This window comes from Pinus tabuliformis, chromosome Q, assembly GCF_031772625.1.
Source record: "Pinus tabuliformis cultivar Carrire ecotype Pingquan chromosome Q, CPIR1, whole genome shotgun sequence".
Classification (NCBI taxonomy): Eukaryota; Viridiplantae; Streptophyta; class Pinopsida; order Pinales; family Pinaceae; genus Pinus; species Pinus tabuliformis.
This window is the reverse complement of record NC_142296.1, coordinates 47858476-47885203: the sequence shown is the minus strand read 5'-3', so window position 1 is coordinate 47885203 and position 26728 is coordinate 47858476. Positions and strand designations below refer to the sequence as shown.

At 37.5% G+C, this 26728-nt stretch overlaps 1 protein-coding gene across 7 annotated transcripts in view; it reads right to left on the bottom strand.

Moving 5' to 3' along the window:
* The window catches only part of LOC149218238 (uncharacterized), a 100413-nt gene extending 92010 nt beyond the window's left edge, over positions 1-8403 (bottom strand). For 6 of the 7 annotated variants that reach the window (XR_016249148.1, XR_016249145.1, XR_016249147.1 and 3 more), the window contains exon 1: positions 8114-8397. Coding sequence is in view for 3 of the 7 variants with exons in the window: in XM_089383857.1 (XP_089239983.1) it covers positions 8114-8189 (76 nt within the window). In the remaining 4 variants the exon portion in view is untranslated. Of the gene's footprint in view, positions 1-8113 lie in introns of all 7 variants that reach the window. The other variant, XM_089383860.1, reaches the window with a different exon arrangement.
* Positions 8404-26728: the final 18325 nt, after the last annotated feature.

Below are 26728 nucleotides of genomic sequence, written 5' to 3'. Positions count from 1 at the left end.
CTTCAAACTTCAAATTTTCATTGTCACAGTGATATAATGTTTATAAAAAATATCATTATGATATGAAAGAGTCAAGAGTCAAGGACTCAAAACTCAACAGTTATGAAAACTAAAGTCTAATAGAAACTAAAAAAGACAAGTAAACTGTAAATCTACATGTGGCCCTTGCCACGAGAGTCTCCAGGAGTATAAGCAGGTCATGGTGGTCTTCTAGGAGTCTCCCGCACAAACCGACGACCAGAACTAGAACCTCCACGCGAGGGTGTAGATGGAGGTGGCGACAGCAAATGAACAAGACTCGGACCTCAAGCACTGCTACTGGATGGTGGAGGTGGAGGTGGAGGTGGCATGGCTGCTGCAGCTGCTTCATTTTCATCCCTTACAAGTTCCTCTTCTAGTTCTTCAATATGTACAATGCCATCCTCCAAATTGTCATCCTCTGGGTGATTGTCCCAAATTTTATGTGGGATCCTCATTAGCCCGATCACAGTAATGACTCAACAACCTCAAGTTGTAGTGCACATAAACCAAGCTTTCTGCTCGATTTTCATTGAGTCTATTTCTTTTCACCTTATGTATATTGTTGTAGGTGCTCCAACACCTCTTTGCAGAAGAAGAATTTACAACCTGTGAAAGAACTTTTTTTGCCAATTTTGGCAAAATTCCGTGGCCGCCATATGTTTCCCACCATGTGAGAGATTCAAATTTATCTTTGTCGTCCATTGCATGGAAGTTACCATACAAACCAGTGCCACTGAAGTATCTGCCTATTTCAAGGCACACAGCTGCACATTCCTCCCTGTCAGGTACCAACTTTTCTAATGCTTCCAAATATCCTTTAGTTACCTCTGGATCTAAATGGGGTTTGGTCCTAACCCCACCCCCTGCTGCAGGTTGGCCCAACCAAGATGTAGAGTAGTATTTTGGCGTAAGGATATACGCCAAGCAATGTAGTGGAAGGTTAAGCCTATTCCATCGTTCGCACACACAATCATGAATCAGTTTGTACAAGTTGGGATCTCTATTATGAACAATGTCTTTTATTTCCCCCAACATGGTATCCATTTGCTCATACACCTCGCCAATCACTGGTTTGTCTGTATCTGCAAAACGAATCATGTGATAAATTGGCTTTGGTGAAATCCAATACCTGCCTCACACTTGTCCAAAACTGCCCATCAAGAGCAGCCTCCTCCACCATTTCAAAACCTGCCATGTCAGCTACATTTGTAGCCCTTTCCTTTAATACCTGCCAATGTGGACTTGATACCATGCTAGCTAATGCCTCTCTTACCTTCAAAAGGCGCCTGAAGGTGAGGTAATAGCTACCAAAGCTAGTCTTCGCAATCTTCAGCAACTCCAATCTCGAGTGACTGCGGAAAAGGCCATGGGTATTGCTATGATTTGTAATAAATTTTATCATTTGTTTGCCTTTCTTGTACAGATTACCAATCCATTGGTATTGTTCATTTTTGTTTTTGACAATATCATGCAACAGAATGTTCAATGTGTGAACCAAACATCCAGACCAAAATATGTTGGGGTATTTATCCTCAATAATTGCTCCCGCTGCCTTACAATTAGGAGCATTATCAGTGATGACTTGGATGACATTGTATGGGCCAATACGCTCAATTGTTTCAAGTAATGCTTCTGCAATGTTGATGGCGGTCTTGAACTTGTCTGAGTAATCATGTGCATCTAGAAAGATGGGACCACTAACAGACACAGCAAGAACACTTATCAATGGCTTGCCTTTTACATTTGTCCATCCATCAGATACAATGGACACACCATGGTCAGTCCAAGAACTTGTCATTTTATTCAAAGAATGTGATATTTTTGCTTTTTCATGATCAAGGCCAACGATTCTTGCCTTGTCATACCCAGGGCTCTTGTATCCTTTAGGGGCATCATTTATGGCAGAAACCATTTCGTGCCAATAAGGTGAGCGAAGAACATTGAATGGTATCCCACATGCATAGAGAAACCTGTAAACTTTTGAATCCACATCATTCCTACACCCCTCATTAAGGAAATCTGATATGGTTCTACGCCTTAAAGATGATGACCCTGTGCCTCCATGTCCATATCCACTGCCTTGGGAGGATGCTGAAGGAGTTCTTTGTGATTGTGAGCTTGGTTCAAAGAAACCCCTTGATTTTTTTGTTCTGTATTGGGCTTCCTCCTCTTCCCTTATGTATTTGGCTCTCTCCGCTGCTGACACCAGTGTACAAGTTTTGATTCCTATTTGTTTCTCTCCATCCCATGGCCTTTTCCCGCAGAGGTGTCTTCTAGCACGGGTGTATGAACCTGTGTAATCAGTGTTGCAATGGGGGCAATGAAATTTAGTGGTTCCACCCCCTCTCCCTGTTTCAGCCCTGTTAACATATTTCCACAATGGAGTTTGGTCTTGTTTAGTTTTTTGAGGATCATGTTCACCCTCCTCCAGCTCCTCCAATTTGTTTCTCTCCGCTGTACAAGTTTTGATTCCTATTTGTTTCTCTCCATCCCATGGCCTTTTCCCGCAAAGGTGTTAACATATTTCCACAATGGAGTTTGGTCTTGTTTAGTTTTTTGAGTGTCATGTTCACCCTCCTCCAGCTCCTCCTCACCGGGGTTTTCACCCATTTGACTTTCTCTGGCTTCTTCATCCCCCTCTTCAGTTTGGGGCTGGCCCCTCCGTTTCCTACTCTCCAGCACCATAATAACCATAAAAGGGACCAGGAAGAGGAAAATGCCAAGAAATATAGCCAGGTCCATGGTGTTTGATGTTTGTAGGGTTTTGATTCTTGAATCTGCAAATTAATTTAATTTATTGGGATTAATTAATGTAATTTATTAATTTAATTTAAATACATGATTTTTAAACTCAATAAGCTAAATTAAATTAACTAAATTACTACCTAACCAGCTAAACTAACCAAATTACTAAGTTACTTACATCTGCAGGCTTGCTCCTCGCTCCTTGGCACTTGCTCCTCGCTCCTCAGCACTTGCTCCTCGCTCCTTTGCTCTTGCTCCAGCTCCAAACTCAAGCTCAATGAAGTAACAATGAATATTTTTTTGGCCCATTGGCCTTTTAAAACCAAAAAAAAAATTTAAAATTTTATTTTTTTCGGGTCCGCGGAATTTTTTTCCGCCGACCCGCTCCTGGCCCCGCGAATCGCTCCCGGAGCGATTTTTAACGCCCGGGAGTGATCGGGGAGCGATCGCTCCCAGGCGTTAAAAATCGCTCCGGGAGCGCCGGAGCGATCGCTCCCTAAGTCGATTCCTAACAGACCAGGGAGCGCAAATTTTTTTGAGGGAGCGCGCTCCCGAAAATCGCTCCCGTCCGGGAGCGATTTTGGGAGCGCGGACGGGAGTGATTTTCGGGAGCGCACTCCCGAGCTGCTCCAGCCCGGAGCGCGATTCGAGAGCGGGTTCGAGGGGGGGGGCGCTCCCCCGCAACATAGGTGCTAGTCAATGCATATCTATTATCAACAACCTAAAACAAACTATCACAATTCCACAGTGTTATTTTCAAGCACAAATCTTGAGCATCCTACACCTAAAACCTTCAAACAACTCCTTATCCCAAGTACAACCCCCACATCCATACACAAATTCATAGAAGGTTTCAGAAATCACACTCTAATACAATGTTAAAATTTCAATACATGAACAGATCTGCAACTAAAAAGACCTAACAAGAATAGAAACTTGACTAACTCTCAAAATTGTTATTATTGCTAGATCTGAACACACATAGGCAAACTGAAATGTATTAACAGCAAAAACGCAGAGGAAATTTCAACTATCAGCACTTAGAACAAATTCAAAACACTAATATCAACACTCAAAAAACTAATATCAAGTTATCAACACTCAGAACAAACTAAAAAAACTATCAGTTGTGTTCTCATTAACAAGGGAAAAAAGTACACTCTAGTAGAAAAATTGAATAATAAACAAAAGGTCCCTCCCTTATTTTTATAAGAAAAAGGCTAGGTTATATGTCATAAACCCTACTCCTACGTTGCAAGAGACACCTAGGTTGGCCATGTACCAATACCAGAAACATCTGAAAATGCCAAAGCAGGTACTAAACAGTTTTAAAAACCGGAATCAGTGACTGGACCGGTCCATCTAATAAACCAGGTTTCAAACCACGACTGGTCAGGTCTAAATGAACCGGTCTTTTAAAAAATACATGAAATAATTAGTTTTTAATAATAAAAAAGCGATTTTTAAGATTTAAAACCATGATTCCAAACCAATAGAGACAAAATATGCAAGGTTTGCTCATCTATATACCATGTAAAGGTGAATATATCAAAATGGCATCGAGTGCAATACATATCAGCAACAAAATACATAATCAATGAGGCTCTAAATGGCCTCTAGAATCCGAAAACAATGCTATCAGCTATGGGGTCACTGACCTACTACAAGTCTACATACCAGTGATCAACAACATGATCACTCCTCATCATGATCAAACTCATCACCACTACTAGACAAGAGATCATCAACATGAGCTGCATAAATAATATGGTTCAGAGTTTGAGGACTCCTAAAACTCCTCTACAACTTTATTAGTAGTAGCAAAAATAGACATCAAAACTACAAATCACTGATTAACATGGTCACTCATGAAACTCATCATTGATTCAAGTTTCAACGCTACTACAAATACATAAACATCATCAACAAGAGATACATAAACATCATCTAGCTCAAAGTCTTCAGACTTGGATTGCTCAACCTTATAGCATGATAGAAATTGAAAAGGTTTAACATTCCTAACCAATGATTTTGGTTTGAGTGAAGGGTTCATCTCCTCAACCTTATAATGTGGTAGAAAAATATTAGCATGCCTAACCAGTTGTTTTCCTTTGAGTGAAGGGTGTATTCTTGTTAAGGCCATCACAGAGGAGTTCAACAATCAAGACCACCAACATCAACAAAGTTCAACAATCAATGCAAACCATGAAATCCTGAAAACCATTAAGTCTGCTGAATTTTGAGAGAAATCTAAAATTCTAGTTTCTCCATATGAAATCCAATGAGATTGAAATGGCGAAACCACTCTCAAACATCCCAAGTCATTTCATGGTAATGTTAAAAATTTAAGTAAAAGTGACATTTCCTTTAAAGGTCACTTTTACTTTAAGAATTTAACATTACCATTAATTGCCAACATTGCTAGGGTTGAGATGTGTTAGGAAAATGAGACGGTAGGCAGGCATGCTTTTCTTGGAGGGGCTATTTTTGGAGGAAACAATCACAAATTTCCCTCAAAACAGCTTCAACACTCACAAAAATGTTTTTTGTGGGGTTTATAGCTGCCTTGACAATAAACCAGATGGTTTGACCATAAACTGGTTAGTTCCGTCCTAAACCAGCTGATTAGGACAGGTTTTTCTATTTTTTTGGCGAAGGGAGGGGTCAAACCGGGTTTTTCTACCGGTTTGACCCGATCAGCGAGTGAACCTGCCGGTTTGACCGGTTACTAGTTCAAACCGGTCGGTTTTTAAAACACTGGTACTAAACACCTTGGAAACACAGCCATATGGCATTTCCAAATTTGGAAACATCATACAATGCGTCCAACGACATTTAGCCATGTCCAGTGACATTTTGGGCACTTGTTTGGAACTTTCATGTTGACCCAAGTACCGAGAGAGACTTGGGAGATATAGGAAAATACCACCATGTTTGTCACAAAAATGCTTCAAGACAGAACAACGATAGGTGATTGAGCTTCCTTTCTAAAACGTCATTTATGTGTACCATTCTTATTTTCTTGCTTATGTTCTTGTGAGATAATGCGCCTAGAGAGAAGTACACAGTCTGCATGCAAAGGGTATTGAGACTTCTAGATATATGAGCCAAAAACAGGTACACCTCGAAGCAAGGCACCCCAGCCTAACTAAACATGGGATCAGAACCTCTCCTAACTAATTTTGGAACTCATAACTCTTGACTTAGTCAAACAGAAATTCAAACTGAATTAGTAAAGCACCTATTTTAGAAAAACTAATTTTGCACAGCCACAGTAAACCTAGAAGATTCATAAGCCCAGGACATGAATATATCAACTGCTATACGCTTTTCCTGCCTACTTATTTGCTGTGCCCTCACTTCCACCTGCTGCCACTCAAGCTGGAGTCCGTAATATGCTGGGAAGCACAGTAACTGAGCAATAGGTAATTCTAATGGAAATGGGAGAAAAAAATAAAAAGACATTTTAGGCACGGTCATCCTATTTATGACATGCCCAACGTGCCCAAAAATGTTGGGTCATTGCAGCGCCATCAGCACTATTACTGGAGAGCCCAACACTTAAAATTTTATTTCATGATTCACCTTGTTTTTCCTGTCTGTCTTCATTATTCTGGATTCTTGATCTAAGCAATGTGACATTTCAAAAGACTTTTTGAAAATCATTTCAAAGATCCATTTGAAGAAAGGTTTTTTGGGGAGAAATTTAATGGAACATTTTTAGGTTTTCCGAAATGGAGATATTTAAAAATGAGAAGGGTATCATGGAGACTAAGCATAGCAGAAAATTGTGGGTGTATCTACTATTGAAAGGGGCATTGGAGAAAAGCTCTTCTCTGAGCCGTTCAACAGGATGCCTCGTTCAGGTCCTCAGGATTATTTTGCAGCGATTAGAAGGGTGCCAAGCTCTGGCTGTAATAAACAGAGAACATAGGGATGTCTTAACTGGGATCAGATCGGCAGTTTCATATCTATTAGTTGATAACATAATGCAATAGGACATGGTCTTTTAGTGTTTTCCAGTTTTTTATTGGCTTTTTTTATTATTTTTGGAAAAGTTTTTCAACTAAAAAGAAAGTTGTCAAATGAAAGTAGTACTTCACTAGTTTTTTTTCCCATGCATACAAGTACCCACCCTTCCCATGCATACAAGTACACCATCCTTCATGCATACAAGTACACCATCCTTCAGCCCATGGGCACGGGTAAGATATTCTTCAAGGCTCAAGGGTAAGAAATTCTTCCAGGCTCAAAGCCATTCAACAAAAAAGCTCAAAGTCATTACAACAATATACTCAATATGAGCTCAACATGTCACTTGTGGGAATTGAACCTGAGTGCAGAGGGTGACAAATACTCTTCCCAACCACCCAATTGACTAGTACTTTGCTAGTTATAGTTGTCACCTAGCCATTCAGGGACACCTCATAACATGTTTGCTTATACAACAAAGTCTGTAATAGGTTGCATCAGTTTTACATTGTTGGACAACAGTTTGTTTCCGTTATGCCATGGATATTATTGTGTTTAAAATACCCAATGAGCGGAGAAGGTCAATCTGTTATGCAAATATCAAAATGATTCAAAAGGCACGTGGTTGTAGCAGGCCAAAAGAACTAAGGTGATCTCCAATTTCTGCATATGTATCATACACTGTACCTTTACGTAAAGTGAAAATTTATACCCTAGTCCCTAACCCTAAAAGCTTCTTGTCCCTGAAACTTTAACCCCGTTGTTTCTCGGTTAAACCCGGTTTCCGATAACATGGCTTACGTCGGTAGGCATTCCTTCAAAACATTATAGAATTGCATCGCCATAAAAGATTTCAACAGCCTTGAGTTATATCAATTCGAACCCACAGCCGCCAAGAACTGGACAATACTACGATTTCCACATTGAAGGAAAAACAGTAAATTTCCTTAATTTCTTTGTTGTTCTCCAGAAATGAGAATAGTAAAAACCTCTAAAGCAATAAGACCAAACCTACGTATTCATCAGACCCTAAATCCTGAAAAACCCGAAGAAACAAAAACTATAACCCAAGAAATAAAATTAAAACTTGTGGTGTTTAATTTATTAATTTAAGAATTAAACTGATTAACAAAAGAATTTGAAAAAAAACAACAGAACCTCCCTTTTTTAAGGTGGCATAACTAGGGTCAATGTCCTTAGTCGTGTTATTTGTCACTTCGGGGGTGATTCCCAGGTAGAGCTACAGGAAATGACCTCTGAATGAAACCTGGGCAGTGCATTGTGGCTAAAACGCCATAAATCGTTTCGGCATTGCTACAGAGACACAGAAATAATAATGCTACCAAGAAAATTAAGAAGAATCCAGAGTACTTACGAAAAGTGATGTTCAGAACCAGCAAAGAATAACTGTCTTTGATGTCCGGAGGACCCGATCTACCGAAATGAGACATATTCTCGGGAGTTTATAGAAACAGAAATGAAGGGTTTGAGGTCTTAAACCCTTTCCTAACTCGCTGCCGGAAAAATACGAAAACAAAAAGGTTTTTGGGCTTATCAACTTCACCGAGGTTTTTCTGCACACAACAGTTGTTGTCAATAGCTGAACGACTCGGAACGACGCTCCAAATTCAATCGTGCGCTATCTACTAGGGTTTATTTGGGATAAGTATACATAATTGCGAGGTTCATGTCAAGAGGGGTTCCACAAATTTTGGATTAGAAAGAGCAAAAACCAAATTTTATTTATCCTTTAAATAATACAAAGTGTTATTAATCTTCCCTTTTTTGGGTTTAATGATTATGAAGAAGTTTGGTAAAAAAATATTGGGTAGAAAGAAGAATTACATTGAGGAATTTAAGTTTACATGTGATTTACAACAAAAAGAGTTTATTGGAGCTAGCGTTTCATGGAGGGCAAAGGTTCTTATTGCTCAATTAAAGACTAATTCACATCAATTTCCGTGTGAAACAGGAAAGGCGGTTCTTATTGCTCAATTAAGGACCAACTCACATCAACACATCAACTTTGATGTGAAACGGGAAGGTGGAAAAGGCTTAAAGAAGCTTGGGAAGAACGGGTGTGTACATTTTGCACGTCTGGGGTTGTGGAATCGGAAAATCATCTCATTTTGGAATGTGATGCATCCAAAGAGAAAGTTATGAGAACATGTTAGCATCAGTTTCTTGGCATTGTCTTTTTAGCGAGGGGATTGTTGGAAGGTTGGGCCAGCTCATCATCAATTTGAATCGGAAAATGATTGAATTGCAAAAAACCTAAAAACAGAGAACTAATGGTCTCATAGACTATTTTTAGTCTCATGGACCTTAAAATATCATTTCATTACAGTGTAAATATTTTATAATCCTGGTTAATAAGCAGTGAGAACCACTTATCAATATCTCTAAGTGAGGATAGTTATAATATTTAATGATCCTTATCATTATTTAATTGAAAATAAATGGTCTAAGCTGAATAGTTGGTGGTTTATGAACCTTTTCCTGCTCTAACTCGCGGCAAGAACACAAGTGCTTACCCGGGCCGTTACTTATAGGGCGCTATTATTTGACAGTTGAGGCGTATCCGGCAAAAAGCGGAGACCGAGTTTGATGAGCGATATACTGGTGGCTAAATGGTCACCGAGTGGAGGGATTGCAGGTCTGTTTTGTCGAAGGGAAATGGTATATTATGACACTGAAGCTTACGGATTCTATTTACCAGCGTAACTGTGAAGCTGAACAGGGCGTAACCAGGGCGTAACCAGCGAAACCAGCGTAACTGTGAAGCTGACGAGAAGAGCACTGTAAACGGTTGAGCGACGAGAAGAGGAGCCGATACCTGGTCAACAGGAGCCGATTCTGAATTTCTTCAAACAGCCGAAGCTCAAAATCAAGTACCGTGGCAGTGGGACAGGGATTCACTGTGCCGAAAACAAGGTGGGGCCGGCGGGGTTTTGCGTGGACGTGCATTTCAAAATCCCAAAACCCAAAACAAATTCACTCAGCGGCATCGATCAGCGCAGAAAACTTCAGGAGGACCTAATTGTGGAGGGTTCGTGCTTGGGTTTTGCGGCAACCGTGGGATTTCTCTCCTAAACTAATAATTTACTCCATATCTGAAGATAATATTATCGTTACAGAGAAAAGCTTTTTCGCTTTTCCCACTAAACAGAGCAATTTGGGCAGCAGCGAGAGCAGCAAACAGTGAGCAGTATGAGCAGTGAACAGTCAGCAGTATGAGCAGTGAGCAGTGAGCAGAGCAATTTGAGAGCAGCGAGCAGCAAACAGTGAGCAGTATGAGCAGTGAACAGTGAGCAGAGCAATTTGGGCAGCAGTAAGAGCAGCGAGCAGCAAACAGTGAGCAGTGTGAAAGCAGGGAGTTTTTTTACGCAGTGGAAGTATTGAGCAGCAAGCAAGCAACAACAAATGCATTCAAACATGACAAAGGAACCAGAAATTTCAGAACATGTGGAGACAAATGATTTAGGACAAGTGAAAATTGCATCATTCGCCAAAGCTGGGAAGTGGGTTTGGGTCAATGCCAAACAATATCGGGGCATTTTAAAACGAAGAATAGCTCGTCTAAAATGGGAGCAAACAAGGAAGAAACTCCCTCGCAAAAAGCACCCAAACAAGTCTCCTCCACAAGCACGTGGCAACAAGAAGCCCAAAGGAAAAACCATTGATGATTTTGCCTTATATAGTCCCACATCCACACCTCTCACCTGGTCATCTGATCTTTATGTGAAAGAATTGTTAAATGCAAAACAAAGGTTGGAGGTTTTAGAAGCTAAAGGGCAGGAAAGAGATCATAAAATTCATATAATAACGGCTGAGAACAAGGCGTTAGCAGAAAGCAATAAAATTTTAGAAGAACAAGTGGCATTGCTACAGGAAGCTCTCCTGATAGGGAAGACAGAATGGCAACGCATGAAGGCGGATGTGCAAAATGTAAAGAAATCTGTAGTGGAAAGTACAGAGGTGGTGAATGTGAAATCATCCCAGGATAAAGGGAAAATGATTGTCCAAATAAACAACCACGAAGAGAACGCAAGAGAAGAAATGAAAGAAGATTCCACCAAAGTTTCTAAAACTTGGGCTCAAGTTATTAGTAATTCTGCTAATAAGGTTGACAGCATGCAAGATAGTGAAGGCAAGGAAAGACAAAATAGGGCAGCAAACATAATTATTAAAGGGGTGAAAGACTATGGAAAAAATGAATGTACTCTTGACCTTGCAAGAGACTTCTTGAAAGACAAGTTGCTATGGCAAGGACAAATATACCAAGCATGGAGGGTGGGTAAGTTTAACAAGGAGAGAGCCAGGCCCATAAAAGTCATTATGCCTAGCTCACGTGATAAATATATTATTCTAAGCAAGAAGCATCTCTTGAGGGGTTCTCGTTTTTTCCTAGAAGAAGATTTAACTGTAAAACAACAGGAGGAAAGAAGAGAGGAAATTTTAAAGGTTAGGGCAGCAAGAGATGAAGGAAAAAGAGCATGGATTTATAAAGGCAAAGCTGTGATAGCGCAATTTGGACCTCCTTCCAAAACAGAGCAGCAAGTTGGTAATAAAGAAGAGGCAACAAACTCTTCAACAGGAAATCAGAAAGCAAGGTCAGTATGGGAAAACAGGGACAAAGACTCAAATGTGAGTCTTGCACGTCAAAATAAATAGCAATCAAGTCATACCCAGGTTTCCTTGAGATTAGTTTGTTGGAACTGCAGAGGTTACCCATGGAGACGAGGACCTGGGTTAGGGCCTATTGCGGAAAATAGAGACATAATTTGCCTCATAGAAACACATGAGCATGAAGGGTGCAAGACACCTTTGTTTGAAGGATACTGGAAGATGGCAGTGTGGAACAAGGCAGCAGGGAATGGCAAAGGGCACGGGGGTATCATGGTTTTAGTAAGGGAGAAAGAAGGTCGTCTCATTCAGTTAGAAAAAGAAGACTCAAATAGGCAATTCATTTGGTTCAAAATATCAGAAAATGGAAACCACATCAGAATTGCAGCATGCTATTTTGCGCCACAGGTCTCAAAAATCTACAAAGGCAGAGGGCTTGACCACAAAGATCCATTTGCAGCTTTAAAAGCGGATATTGCAACATATTCTCAGCTAGGTGAAGTCCTTATAGTGGGTGATTTCAATGCTAGGACTGCAAGTGAGCAAGCTAGCATTCTTTGTTGTAAAGATGATTGTGACCCTATTTGGCTTACAGAAGAAAGCAATCATCAGTGGGAAAGAATTTCAGAGGACAAGGGCTGCAATCTCTTTGGTGAACAATTGCTTACTCTATGTGGGGCCTTTGATTTAGTCATTTGTAATGGCTTGACTAGATGGGCAAAGTCCGGTAATTTCACGTGCAATACTTATAATGGAGCAAGTGTGGTAGATTATGTAATTTGCTCGCATGGTTTGTGTGAGAAAATGGACGAAGTTCTGGTTGGAGATCAGCTGTGGGATTTGAAATCAGATCACAAGCCAATTTATTTATGTTTCTCTTGGATTGGAAAGAAACAATTAGAGTCAAAAATTCAGCGTGTCCAACAAAATCTTCCACAGGGCAGAATTCTTTTGACCCCAGAAAATTGTAATACCTTCAAAATGACGTTAGAGAGGCTCTTTGAGAAGGAGAAAATTACAATTCACAACCTTCATAGTCATGAATTAACACATTTAATTCAATGCGCACTTGCAAAGTGCAAAAGAACAAAAATTAAGAAGTCTGAAACAAATTGCTTTCCGGTTAATGCTTGGTTTGACGAGGAATGCAAAAAGGCAAGGAGAATCTGGAAAGAGTCAAACAAGGACAACATAACGCTCAAATCTTACAAGCATTTATTAAGCAAGAAAAAGGCTGATTTCATGGTTTCAAGGAGGGAAGAACTAATCTTCCTAGGGAAAAATAATCCCAAATTATTTTGGAAAGAGCTCCAACCGAAAAAGATACAAATTGGAAATAATATTTCAGCTTCTAGATGGTTTGACTATGCAAGACAACTCTATGAGCAGGTTCCCAAGGTTGACCCTCCCCCCTTGGTCAACACGGATACTAAACTCTTCACGGTACAAGAGGTAGAGATGGGTATCAAGAAGTTGGGTGTTGGAAAAGCAAAAGACTTAGCTGAACTCCAAGCAGAATATCTAAAGTGGGGCTCAAAGATCCTTGCACCTCACATTACAAAAATCTTCAACAACATCATACAACAAGGGCTCCCCACAGATTGGACAACTAGTCTGGCAATACCTCTTTTCAAGAGCGGTGACATCAATAATCCCTCCAATTATAGGACCATCATGATAAACCCTTTGTTTGCAAAGCTATTTGGAAGCATGCTAGAAAACAAAATTAGCAAGTGGGCAGAAGAAAGAAATAAGCGTGCTAAAGGGCAAGCAGGTTTTAGACCTAAGCATTCAACAGTTGATCATTGCATAACTCTAAGGCACATCATTGAAAAAGTTTGGGAGAATAAGGAAGAAGTCTTTTGTTGCTTTGTTGATTTCAGAAAAGCGTTTGACTCGGTTCCTAGGGATAAACTTTGGCAAAGAATGGAGGAACTTGGGGTTCCTAAACATTTGAGAGCAGCTGTGCATAGACTGTATGAAGAGGTGAAAGTCAAAATTAGAACTTCGGCAGGCATTTCTGAAAGTTTTAGAAGCGATATCGGGGTCAAGCAAGGTTGCCCACTGTCTCCGACCCTTTTTGGTTTATATATCGACAAGCTTGAGGAGTGGTTAAATTCGCAAGGAGGTGATGGTATCTATTTGTGCAAGTTTGTTATAAGGCTTCTTTTGTATGCAGATGACCTTATTCTGATTGCTAAATCGGCGCTTGGTTTGCAAGAGCACTTACTATCCCTTGAGCATTTTTGTAGAAGTGTGGGGATGCAAGTCAATATCAGCAAAACGAAAGTAGTGGTCTTCTCTAAGAAAAGAAAACATAATCAACATAAGTTCTACTTTGAAGGCAACATTCTGGAAGAAGTTGCGGAATACAAATACCTCGGAGTTGACTTCAACAAAAATCTAAGCTGGAATGGTTGTAGAAAGAAAAGAACTTTGGGGGGTTGGAAAGCATTTTATGCTTTTCAAAATAGGTGTAGAGAGGCAGAGTTATGGGACTGGAAGACCACTCAAACTCTTTTTGGGCTTCTAGTGATTCCAGTGATTCTATATGGTTGTGAACTGTGGGCTAGTAGTACTTCCGACATGCAGTGGAGACAAATTGAGAAAATTCAGAAGCGTTTGATTACAAACAAATTTAAGATCAAAAGTGCAGTGCCTTATGATATCTTGTTAAGTGAAACAGGGGTTGCTCCTATTGAAGCAATTGCTATGGTGCGAGTCATAAGTTATTTAAAAAAAATTGAGCAAATGGAAGATGGTAGATGGCCTAAGGTTGTCTTTAATGATAGATTGTGCAAGAGCAAAAAAACTTGGATGCAACAAAATAACAAATGGTTTAGTAAATGGGATATTTGCTTGAACGCGTGCCCCATAAACAACAAAGAGATAAAAGCTTTTGTTATGGAAAAGTTCCACAAACGTACTTGGGAGAAGGAGCTAGGAAGAAAGAAAAATTACTATATTGAAGTGTTTAATCCCACTCATAATCATCAACCAAAAGCATACATAGAGGCCAATATCTCTTGGAAAGCCAAAATTCTTATTGCTCAGTTAAGGACTAATTCTCATCAACTCCGTTGTGAAACAGGGCGCTGGAAAAGGCCAAAGGAAGTGTGGGAGGAAAGGGTATGCATTTTTTGTTCTTCCGGAAAAGTGGAAACAGAAAAACATTTTATTTTAGAATGTGAGGCCTTCAAAGACAACAGGGAAAGTTACGCAGATACGCTGGCAGCTAACTCTTGGGATAATCTATTTAACGAGGGGTTTGTCGAGAAGACGGGAGCATTTATTGTGAAGCTTCACAAAAAAAGGGCCGAATACATCAAGCAGATGAAAAAGCAATCTGTCCCATAGGCTATCTTTAGCCTCGTGGACGTTAAAATAATTTCTTCTTCTTCTTCTTCTAATGAGACATATTTTACTTTTATCAAATATTTTTAATTTTGAGTTAGAGAGGAGGCAAGCTTTCACTTCTACCAAATTAGCTTTCACTCTTACCAAATGTCTCCATTCTTGAACGAAAACAAGCTAGCTTCCACTCCTACTAGATGCATTTGCTCTTAAACCTAAACACCTCCACTCTTGAACCAAAAGCCAGTAAACTTTATTTCCTTAATTTCAAAGAAGACCAATTCATATCACAATTCATGACTTTTATAGCCTCACGTTATCTTTCAACAATTAAACAATTGTTTGTTTAAAAAAATGGATTATTTTTTTCTTTTTTCTAATTCAAGTATTTATATTATAAAAATAACCCAACTATATTTAAAGAAAGAAAGAAAGAAAAATATTTTAACGTCCATGGGGCTAAAGATAGCATATGGGATAGATTGCTTCTTCATCTCGTTGATTTATTCGACTATTTTCCTTTGAAGCCTCACAATAAACGCTCCTAGCTTCTTGACAAACCCCTCTCTAAATAGATTATCCCAAGAGCTAGCTACCAGAATATCTGCATAACTCTCCTTGTTGTCTTTGAAAGCATCGCATTCTAAAATGAAATTCTTTTCTATTTCCACTTTTCTCGAAGAACAAAAAATACATACTCTTTCCTCCCACACTTCTTTTGGTTTTTCCCAGCACCTGTTTCACAACAAAGTTAATGAGAATTAGTCCTTAACCGAGCAATAAAAATTTTGGATCTCCAAGAAATATTGGAGTTGATGAAAATTAGTCGTTAACGCCTTTTGTTGATGATTATGAGTGGGATTAAACGGATTAAACACTTCAATATTGTATTTTTTCTTTCTCTCTAGCTCTTTATCCCAAATAAGCTTGTGGAACTTATCTAAAGCATGATAATATATATAATTGGATTAATTTTTCTTTTTCTAAATCAATTATTTATATTATAAAAATAATCGAACTACATTGTATAGCATGATAATGTATATATAATAAAATTATTTATTTGAGATGGTAAATGTGTTTATTTTCTTCTGTAAAATATTAATTCTTAAATAAATAAAAACAATTTTATTTCTTACTTTATGATATAGTCTTTTCTAATTTATTTATAAAAAAATATCATCTATAATTTTTTAAATAATTCCTTTTTTTATTTTTTCTATATCAATTAATAATATAATAAAACTATTTTCAAGTCAAGAAGCTTATTCTACAATCGAGTGTGGTGTCCTTTTAAAATAAAAATAAATTATGTTTTAAATGGAAAAATAATATAGCCTATAACTGAGGAAAAAAATAAATAAAAAAAATATTGTAAAGTAATTATAAGTAAAAAAAAATGTTTAGGTAAGATGTTTAAACCTTATACTTTTCAAAAATATTTCAACAAGAGATTTAAATAAACTATTTGATATCAATCGATTATTTAAAATAATATATTTTAATGTTGTATATAAAATAATATTTAATGTGTGGTATCAATAAAATATTTTAATACTAATTAACCATTTTAATTTGAGCTTGAGTGGGCCTAATGGTTACGAGCATGTGTTTCCTCCTAAGAGGTCACAAGTTCAAAACCAAAGGGGGGTAGAGTATCTATGGCTTCGTAGACTTAGCAGTCAAATCGCTACGTGGAAGTGGGTCCCTTGTCCCACGAACAAGGGGGTCTCATACACCAATTTGGTGTCTGGCTTGGTTGTGACCTTAAAAATGGATATTATTATTATTATTATTATATGTTATGTAAAATATTTTAATGTCATTTATGTTTATATTATATAGCATTTAAAAAAAAAACCATATATATATATATATATATATATATAAATAAAAATAAAAAGTAAAAATAATTATGGTTGAAACGTTTATTTGCCTTATATATACTTCATATAGCATTTAAAATACAATTTAAAAAATGAAAAATTACACATTGTATTTTGCACTCTAAAGAAGTTTAGACGTGAATAAATTTGAACCCTCCAAGCTCATGTTAGATCCGTACTTAAGATGGATCTATTTTAGTATTGCACCAGTACAATTTGATCCCTCTAGGCTCATGTTAGATTTGTACTTAAGATGGATCTATGTTGGTATTGCACCAGTACAGTATAGAAATGTTGTAATATCAACTTAGATCTATTTTATCTCTTTGAGGGATTAAATATATTTTCAACCGAAAAAAAAGTTTGTGTTTCAAGAGATTTAATCAATAGTTTTATGTATGCTCATGTTACAAAAAAAAATTTAAAACATAGTTTGAATGTAGTTTAACTTGCAAATTTTCACATAATTTATAGATTATATGTGACCAACAAATTAACATGTTGAGAAATATATTAATACATGCACATGATGTTAACAGATTATATAGTTTGACCTTACATTAATAAAAAATGTTTTGTGTTTTTTTCTTTTAATAGAAAATGTTTTTATAATTGAACAAGACAAATAAAATTAATTAAATATGTTCATGAGGATGGTTAATATTATATCTAATTTTTATAAATTAAAATTAAAAATAATAATAATATTTAATTTTTTATTTTTTGAAAATTATTATTTATTAATTATATTTTATAAAATCAATATATTATAGTTAAATTTAAATTTATGATGTAAATGGTATTCATTATAATCAATTAATTTTTTGTAAGACACTCCTTCATGTGAAGTCATTGGTTCAATTCTCTGCCATGATTAGGGTGAAATGAAATGAAATGATATTTTAACGTCCACGAGACTAAAAATAGTCTATGGGACCATTAGTTCTTTGCTTTTTGCCTTTTGCAATTCAATCATTTTCTTATTCAAATGATGATGAGATGGCTCATCCTTCCAACAATCCCTTCGCTGAAAAGGCAATGCCAAGAAATCGATGCTAACATATTCCCATAACTTTCTCTGATGTCTTTGAATGCATCACATTCCAAAACGAAATGTTTTTCTGATTCCACTGCCCTGGACGTGCAAAATGTACACACATGTTTTTCCCAAGCTTCTTTAGGCCTTTTCCACCATCCTGTTTCACACTAAAGTTGATGCAAGTTGGTTCTTAACCGAGCAATAAGAACCTTTGCCCTCCACAGAATGTTAGCTCCAATGAACTCTTTTTGTCATAGATCACTCGTAGGGTTGAATTCCTCAATGTAGTACTTCTTCTTTCTACCCAACCCTTTACCCCGTACCCGTTTACGAAACTTCTCCATAACAAAATTCTTTAGCTCCTTGCTATTTGTGGGATATGCATCAAGGTAGATATTCCATTTTAGCATCGATGTGTAGTTTTGTTTCATCCATGTTTTATTTTTTTCACGCATGCCTTCAATGAAGATAACATTAGGTCATCTACTTACTCTCATTTACTCAATTCTTTTTAGATTTCTTATGAGCCACACCATAACAATTGCTTCGATGGGAGTTGCTCCTGTTTCACTCAATATTATCTCATAAGGTACTGAACTTTTTATTTTGAACTTGCTCATGATCAAGTGTTTTTGGATTTTCTCAATTTGTTTCCATTTTGAGACGGGGGTGTTGCTAGCCCACAATTCACACCCATATAGCATCACTGGACAAACTAGGAGTCCAAAAAGCACTTTAATCGTTTTCCAATCCCATAACTTTGCCTCTCTACATATGTTTTGAAGAGCATATAATGCTTTCCACCCTCCTAAAATTCTCTTCTTTCTGCAGTCCTCCCAATTAAGTTTGTTGTTGAAATCAATCCCGAGGTACTTGTACTCATTTACTTCTTCAAGAATGTTGCCTTCAAAGAAGAACGTATGCTGGCTCTGCTTCCTTTTATTAGAGAAAATCATTATTTTGGTCTTGCTAGTATTGACTTGCATCCCCACTGCTCTACAAAAATGCTCAAGGGCATATAGGTGCATTTGCAATCCATGGGCCGATTTAGAAATCAATACAAGATCATCAGCATATAAAAGAAGTTTTATCACAAACTCCCCCAACCGAACACCATCTCCACCTTGCCAATTTATCCACTCTTCCAGTTTATCAATATAAACCAAAAAGAGTAGGGGATAGAGAGCAATCTTGCTTGACTCCAATGTCACTTCTAAAGCTTTCTGAAATACCTGTTGAAGTTCTAATTTTGCCTTTCACTTCTTCATAAAGTCTCTGGATAACAACTCTATAATGCAAAGGAGTTTCAAGTTCTTCCATTCTACACCACAACTTATCTCTAGGGACTGTGTCAAATGCCTTTTTGAAGTCAACAAAGCAGCAAAACACTTCTTCTTTGTCCCCCTAAACCTTTTCAACAGTGTGTCTCAATGTGATACCATGATCCTTTGTAAAATGCTTCAGCCTAAAACCTGCTTGTCTTCTTGCCCTCTTTTCTTTTACTTCTGCCAACTTATTGATTCTATTTTCTACCATGTTTTCGAAAAGCTTTACAAACAAAGGATTGATCATAATGATTCTATAGATGGAAGATTATTAATGTCTCCACTTTTAAAAAGGGGTATTAATGGGCTAATTGTCAAGTCTCTTGGGAATCCTTGCTGAATGATGTTGTTGAACTAAATCCACAACTTTTGTAAGCTGTGTTGCATTATTTAAATGGCCATGGGTACTTTCTCCATAAGATTTTGAAAAGGATTTGGATGTGTTTTTAAATTTACCCCTATGCATGTTTCTCTGAAGTGTAAGCCATCGTTTCGAGACATCAGAATGGAAACTACATTCACGAGGCCCTGAAAGGCATCTTAAAATCTCAAAAAGGCATTCATCTGGAAGAATACCGAAGAGATCCTTTGAGTCTCTGTTAAGGATGGGTTCACCCAATTATTGAGAGGCATCCACTCGAGACTTTTTATGAGGGCATACTACCCCAATACAAGGTGCAGTAGGTAGGAAAACACTATGATCCACTTTACGAGAACCCTTCTGACATTGAAGATAGTAGTCTTCATCACCTGGTATTTAGAAAACTTAGTTTAAATCTCCAGGTGTAGCAAAAGAAAAGTCCAACATCATTTTAAGAAACAAACGGATAAAACTAAAAAGGAAATTGCCAAATAACATGCTAAGAGCATAGATAAAGAGGTATTGATCCATTTCTCTAATCAACAACATGGATGACATTAAGACATCTTGAGGCAATATATCAAAGCCACTACGCCTACCCTAACCCCATGTTGTTTTGACATTGTACATTGCATACAATGAAATAGTCAACTTGTACAAATATATGCCCAATAAAGGTCAGGAAAATCATTGAAGCATAAAAGGCATGGCTAAATGGTTCACAACATTACATCAACTTATTAATAGAAATAAAATACAGTGCCTCAATTGTAGAGCCCTTGATCTGTTATTTTAAAAGGGAAAAAGAACCGAGAACCTTGATTCCACTTGAACAAAACCGAAAGAGAAAAACTTCTATCAAGGCAACCTCAACAGTCCAAGTTATTTGGATCGTGCATAACTATTATATAATTATCTAAATATGCAGAGTACCCAAAAACGTGAATTTATGCAAAAGAATGATTTTACGAAACAAAAATATCATAAAATCTATCAGTTCTCGGGTTCTCAAGGTCTGTAACCCTGAATCAATGCCTGTGAGAATGGGAAAAAGTGAAATCCAAGGATGAAACAAACCTTTGCTTATGAAATAAAAGTCCAAAGCTTTGAGATGGGGCTTTTTATCGATACAACTTCTAAAGCCAATGTACCAACATGAAAAAATATTGGGCAAATAACTCTCTGAAGTGGAGCCATTAAGGATTTCAATATAATACCTTGTAGGAAACAGAGCAACACAAAAAGTATAAATTCATAATCTCTTGACTTGGGCATAAGGAACAGGGAATTTGATTAAAAAATAAAGTCAGATTGGCCAAAACAAACATAGAATAAGGAGTGGATATCCCACAAATTGGGTTACAATGCATAAATCTTATATGGACTCATAATAGAGGCAATGCATGGAACTTAACAAGATGTACACAACTCAAGGAACCCAAATACCTCAACCTGTAACTGAGTTCATTGACTAGACTTCCAAGTACAAAGAGTCTAGCACCCTAATCTATACAATGATCCGTCAATCTTGTAAATTTCATGAATTTCATAGCAGAATGGGTATGGGAAGGGCAGAGTTGCTTCATCAAGTACAGAGTGAAGAGTCAAAGAAGCCATGGATATTGTCGCTGGCCTTCAAGGTGAACAAGGGGACTCGCGTTTATCGCTAGCCTTTGTGCTCGGAGTTTCTGATAGGCCCGGACCTGATCCCAATTTATGTTTGATTTAAATTGGATATCAGGTCTACCACATCAGAACACTTCTTATGACCCTCATTTAAAATCTTTGAGACCACCCCATCCTGATTTCTTTCAAAACTTCAATTTATTATGGCTCAATATATGCGTGTTGTTACCCAGGGGAGTTCGCGTCATGGTCCTTCTGGAGGGCGGGAATTACAGAGTTCATGGCGACTTACAAGGCGCAACAGGTAAGAAAACACTATGATCCACTTTACGAGAACCCTTATGGCATCAAAGATAGTAGTCTTCATCACCTGATATTTAGAAAACTCAATTTAAATCTCCAGATGCAACAAAAGAAAAGTACATCATCATTTTAAGAAACAAACAGATAAAACTAAAAAGGAAACTGCCAAATAACATGCTAAGAGCATAAATAAAGAGGCATTGTTCCATTTATCTAATCAACAACATGGATGACATAAAAACATCTCCAGGTAATATATCAAAGCCACTACGCCTACCCTAACCCCATGTTGTTTTGACGTTGTACATTGCATACAATGAAATAATCATCTTGTACAACTATATGCCCAATAAAGGTCAGGAAAATCATTGAAGCATAAAAGGCAAGCTAAATGGTTCACAACATTACATCAACTTGTTAATAGAAATAGCAGACAGTGACTAAATTGTAAAGCCGTCGATCTACTATTTTAAAAGGGAAAAATAACTAAGAACCTTGATTCCACTTGAACAAAACCAAAAGAGAAAAACTTTTATCAAGGCAACCTCCACAATTCAAGTTATTTGGGTCGTGCATAACTGTTTTATAATTATTTGAATATGTGGAGTACCCAAATGTGTGAGTTTATGTAAAAGAATGATTTTACGAAACAAAAATATCATAAAATTTATCAGTTCTCGGGCTCTCAAGATCCGTAAACCTGAATCAGTGCCCGTGAGAATGGGAAAAAGTGAAATCCAGGGATGAAACAATCCTTTTATTATGAAATAAAAATCCAAAGCTTTAAGATGGGGATTTTTATCGATATAACTTGTAAAGGCATTGTACCAACATGAAAAAATATAGGGTGGATAATTGTCTGAAGTGGAGCCATTAAGGATTTCAATATAATACCTTGTAGGAAATAAAGCAACACAGAGGGTATAAATTCTGAATATCGTGACTTGGGCATAAGGAACAAGGAATTTGATTAAAAAATAAAGTCATATTGGCCAAAACAAACATAGAATAAGGAGTGGATAGCTCACAAACTGGGTTACAATGCAGAATCTTATATGGACTCATAATACAGGCAATACATGGAACTTAACAGGATGTACACGACTCAAGGAACCCAAATACCTCAACTTGTAACTGCGTTCATCGACTGGACTTCCAAGTACAGAGAGTCTAGCACCCTAATCTATACAATGATCCATCAATCATGTAAATTTCACGAATTTCATAACAGAATGGGTATGGGAAGGACAAAGTTGCTCCGTCGATTACAGAGTGAAGAGCTGAAGAAGCCATGGATATTGCTACTAGCCTTCAAGGTGGACAAGCGAGACTCATGCCTATCATTGGCCTATGTGCCCGGAGTTTCTGATAGGCCCAAACCGGATCCCACTTTATGTTTGATTTAAATCTGATATTGGATCCACCACATCAGAACTCTTCTTATGAACTTCGTTTAAAATCTTCGATACCGCCTCGAACCCGATTTCTTTCAAAACTTAAATTTAATATGGCATATGTGTGTCGTTACCCAGGGGAGTTTGCGTCATGGTCCTTCTGGAGGGTGGGAATTGCAGAGTTCATGGCAACTTTCTTGTTTCTTTACATCGCGATACTAGCGGTCATAGGTGTCAAGAGGGCCAACAATGTTTGCACCTACAGGAAACAGTGGTATGGCGAGGGTCGAGGTGAAGGCCATAAGAGCGAGGTTGAGCCATGTAATTACCATCCTAATCAATCTTTTCGATTGAGGGAATGTTCCTCCTCGGGAGAATGGATATTAATACATGATGATATTAATACCAAGGTCACGACTGACAACCACTGGTATTCAATATTAATGAACAGGAAGAGATTTTGTACAACTTCTAAGGGTAACAAAATATGAACACCCATAGCTCTCGTTAAAGCAAAAGCTGCTCCTGAAATTTGTTGCGCAATCGAATTAGTTTTTTATGTTCCATATTGTTCATATCGCAGGAGATTGTATCAAATGAACCAAGTGTAGTATTGATCAAGAACATGATCTTCTTGCTAAAAAATCCGGGCATGAAGAAGAAGGTTTTAGAAAAAAAAAATTACCATGATGAAAATGATATTATATATTATTGGTTCATGGTTCTTTTGATAGGCCAGCTGCCATGCTTCCCTATACCACTCTTTGCTTCCCTATACCACTCTTTAATTTGATGTGGAAGTACTGTCCTGGCCTATATTATTGAAGCATGAAAGAATGGTGGCAACTCTCAAATTCTGATGTTGGACGAGCCATTTCATTTCCAGAATTGAAATTTTTAGAAATGCCAAAAGCCCCTACATCTCACTATTATTCTTCTTTTTTGGTTTCATTTTGATTTTTATTTTGGACTGTCAAATGTAAACCTATGCTTCTTAGGCACTCATGTTTTATTTGTCGTGTGGCGTGAAAGGGTTCGCACTATTTGCAAATGAATTTTTGGTTCACTGCCCCTCTATTGTTCTGATGGCACCCTCTGCTTACAATTTTACTCATAGCATTTCTGATGACTTGGACTTCTGCAAATCACCAATCAAAAAGATCAAGCAAATTCACTCCAAAGAAGGGCTTGGATGAATCATAAGACCTAATTCACCCTCGTTTATAAACCTCGATGAATTTTTTATTGACATTGCCCCTCTGTTGTTCTGATGACCCCCTCTGCTTACAATTTTACTCAGCGTTTCTGATGACCTGGACTTCTCGAAATTACCAGCCCAAAAAGATCAAGAAAAGTCGCTCCAAAGAATGGCTTGGGCGAATCATAAGACCTAATTCACCCACGTTTAAACCCAAGGTAAATCTCAACGCAATGTTAGTTACTGCCTATATTATTCGGAAGTGGAGTGGGAGACTAGAAACTGAATAGGAAATATGAATGAAATGAGAAATTGGACTCGAGGGTTTTGAGAGATAAGAAATATAAACCGTGCTTTGCCATTGAACTATATTATGCATATAAAATTGCTTAATAATAAATAATGAACTAATGTAGTGTCAAGGCAGAGCGGAAACACGATGGGAACTGGAAGGGGTCTCCTGGTCTGGTTTCGAGCAACAGAAGACACTATTGCAGGGAATGGGAGTTGGGCATAGAATATCAAGTTGCAATGTTCTGGTTTCGTTGGAGGTGTGGTACCAATTAAGACGTTCACGAGAAAAGTAGAATTAGATGCGCTAATCTTCATAGGTAACATGACGTAGCTTGTGTGGTCTGGAATATAAATTGTAAAAGATGGTTGTATCTTTTTTACCAAATTGAAAATTTCATAGTTTTCAAAGTTCTGACCTATGAGACCCAAAGTCACACTATTTGGAACGACAGTCACTTGACAAACTTAAAATGGAGAGCCAACTCACTGACTTAGCCAAACTTGGTGCAAAACTCGACATATTGGAAATTACATCATCATTTTGCAATTTGTTAGGGCTATGGAATCTGAGTTTTTAGTTGGTTTGTGAGGAATATGATAAATATTGAATAACACACCTTGAATGTTTGTGGACTTTTAGTTAAAAAACCAGAGAAAAAATAGTTGAACATCCTTAAAAGACTTGCAATATTACATGCCCTAGCTTACCTGATGTTATATATGTTTTCCAATGTGCTTTCTCTCCCTAGATAAATAAAGCACCAATGAAACTATGGTCTGAAAATTTGGCTCTCTCTTTCCAACAATTTTTTAGACAAAATTTTCAAAAATCTATAAAGAATATTGATTTTAGGTATTCGAGCCCAGTCCAAGTCTCTCTCCAACAGAAATTCCTTTGTCAACAAAAAACAACAACAGAATTTACTAATCACCATATAAAAAAGTGTGAGTTTCTTCTACAATGACTGAATGAATTATGTCCACAGACCCTATAAGTTATTAGAGAGTTGTTGAGTTTTGGTCAGTTTCAGCAAGTTTGGTCAAACTTGCTTAGTTTGACCAAAAGTTTTGAACTTTGCTTGTCATGCTTGCTTACTCGTATACATTCTTCAAATTGTAATATTTCATATGAATAGTTGGTTAGATATTTTTCTAGTTACTAAGATATTTTTACCGAGGGAACTTGTAAAAACATAATGCCTTCTATAATTAAATTCTTTTCTGCACTTTTATGTGATCACAATAAAAGGAATGTTGATTCCTTGCTTCTTAAACTCGTTATGCAGAGCTGCTTCGTCGATTCATAGTGAAGAGTCGAAGAGGCCATGGATATTTCCACTGGCCTTCAAGGTGGACAAGCGGGACTCGTGCCTATCGATGGCCTATGTGCTTGGAGTTTCCGATAGGCCCGGACCCGATCCCACTTTATGTTTGATTTAAATCTAATATCGGATCCACCACATCGAAACTCTTCTTATGAACCTCGTTTAAAATCTCTGATACCGCCCCAGACCCAATTTCTTTCAAAACTTAAATTTATTATGGCTCAAATATATGTGTTGTTACCCGAGGGAGTTCACGTCATGGCCCCTATGGAGGGCATGAATTGCAGAGTTCATGGTGAATTTCTTGTTTCTCTATATTGCGATCCTCGCGGTCATGGGTGTCAAGAGGGGCAACAATGTTTGCACCTGCAAGAAACAATGGTATGGCGAGGGTCAAGGTGAAGGCCATAAGAGTGAGGTTGTGCCATGGAATTACCATCCCAATCGATCCTTTCAGTTGAGCAAAAGTTCTTCCTCAAGAGAATGGATATTAATACATGATTTCCAGATATGATTATAGCGAAGTCACTAGTCTGTCCCTACCAAGGTCACAACCAACGACCACCAGTATTCAATATTAATGAACATGAAGAGATTTCGTGCAACTTCTAAGGGTAACAAAATATGAACACCCATACCTCTCATTAAAGGAAAGGTTGCTCCTGAAATTTGTTGCACAATCGAATTACTTTTTTATGTTGCATATTGTTCATATTGCACGAGATCATGTCAAATCAACCAAGTGTAGTATTGATCAAGAACATGATGTTCTTGCTAAGAAAATCGAGGCATGAAGAAGAAGGTTTTAGAAAAGCTTTGTTACCATGATGAAAATGATATTATATACTATTGGTTCATGGTTCTTCTCATAGACCAACTACCATGCCTCCCTATACAACTCTTTAATTTGATGTGGAATTATTGTCCTGGTCTTATATTTTTGAAGCATGCAAGAATGGTGGCAACTCTCAAGCAAATATTGTCTCAAATAATACTAGGAGTTAGAAATGCTGCAAATCTGCTAGGTTGTAGTGTTTCGGAGCTTACGACAACATTATTGACCCCTATGATTCAAGCTGGAAATGAAGGCATTATGCAAGGGCTTACTCACTCACAAATTTACTTTCATTTGTGTCTAATATCAGAGACATAATGCCACAACCGAGTTTAAGGGGAAAATTTTCAAGTTGTTCCAGTGATTAGAAAACACTTCATCTCATCTCATTCGGTGTATCAAGTCAAATGGATTGAAACTTTCA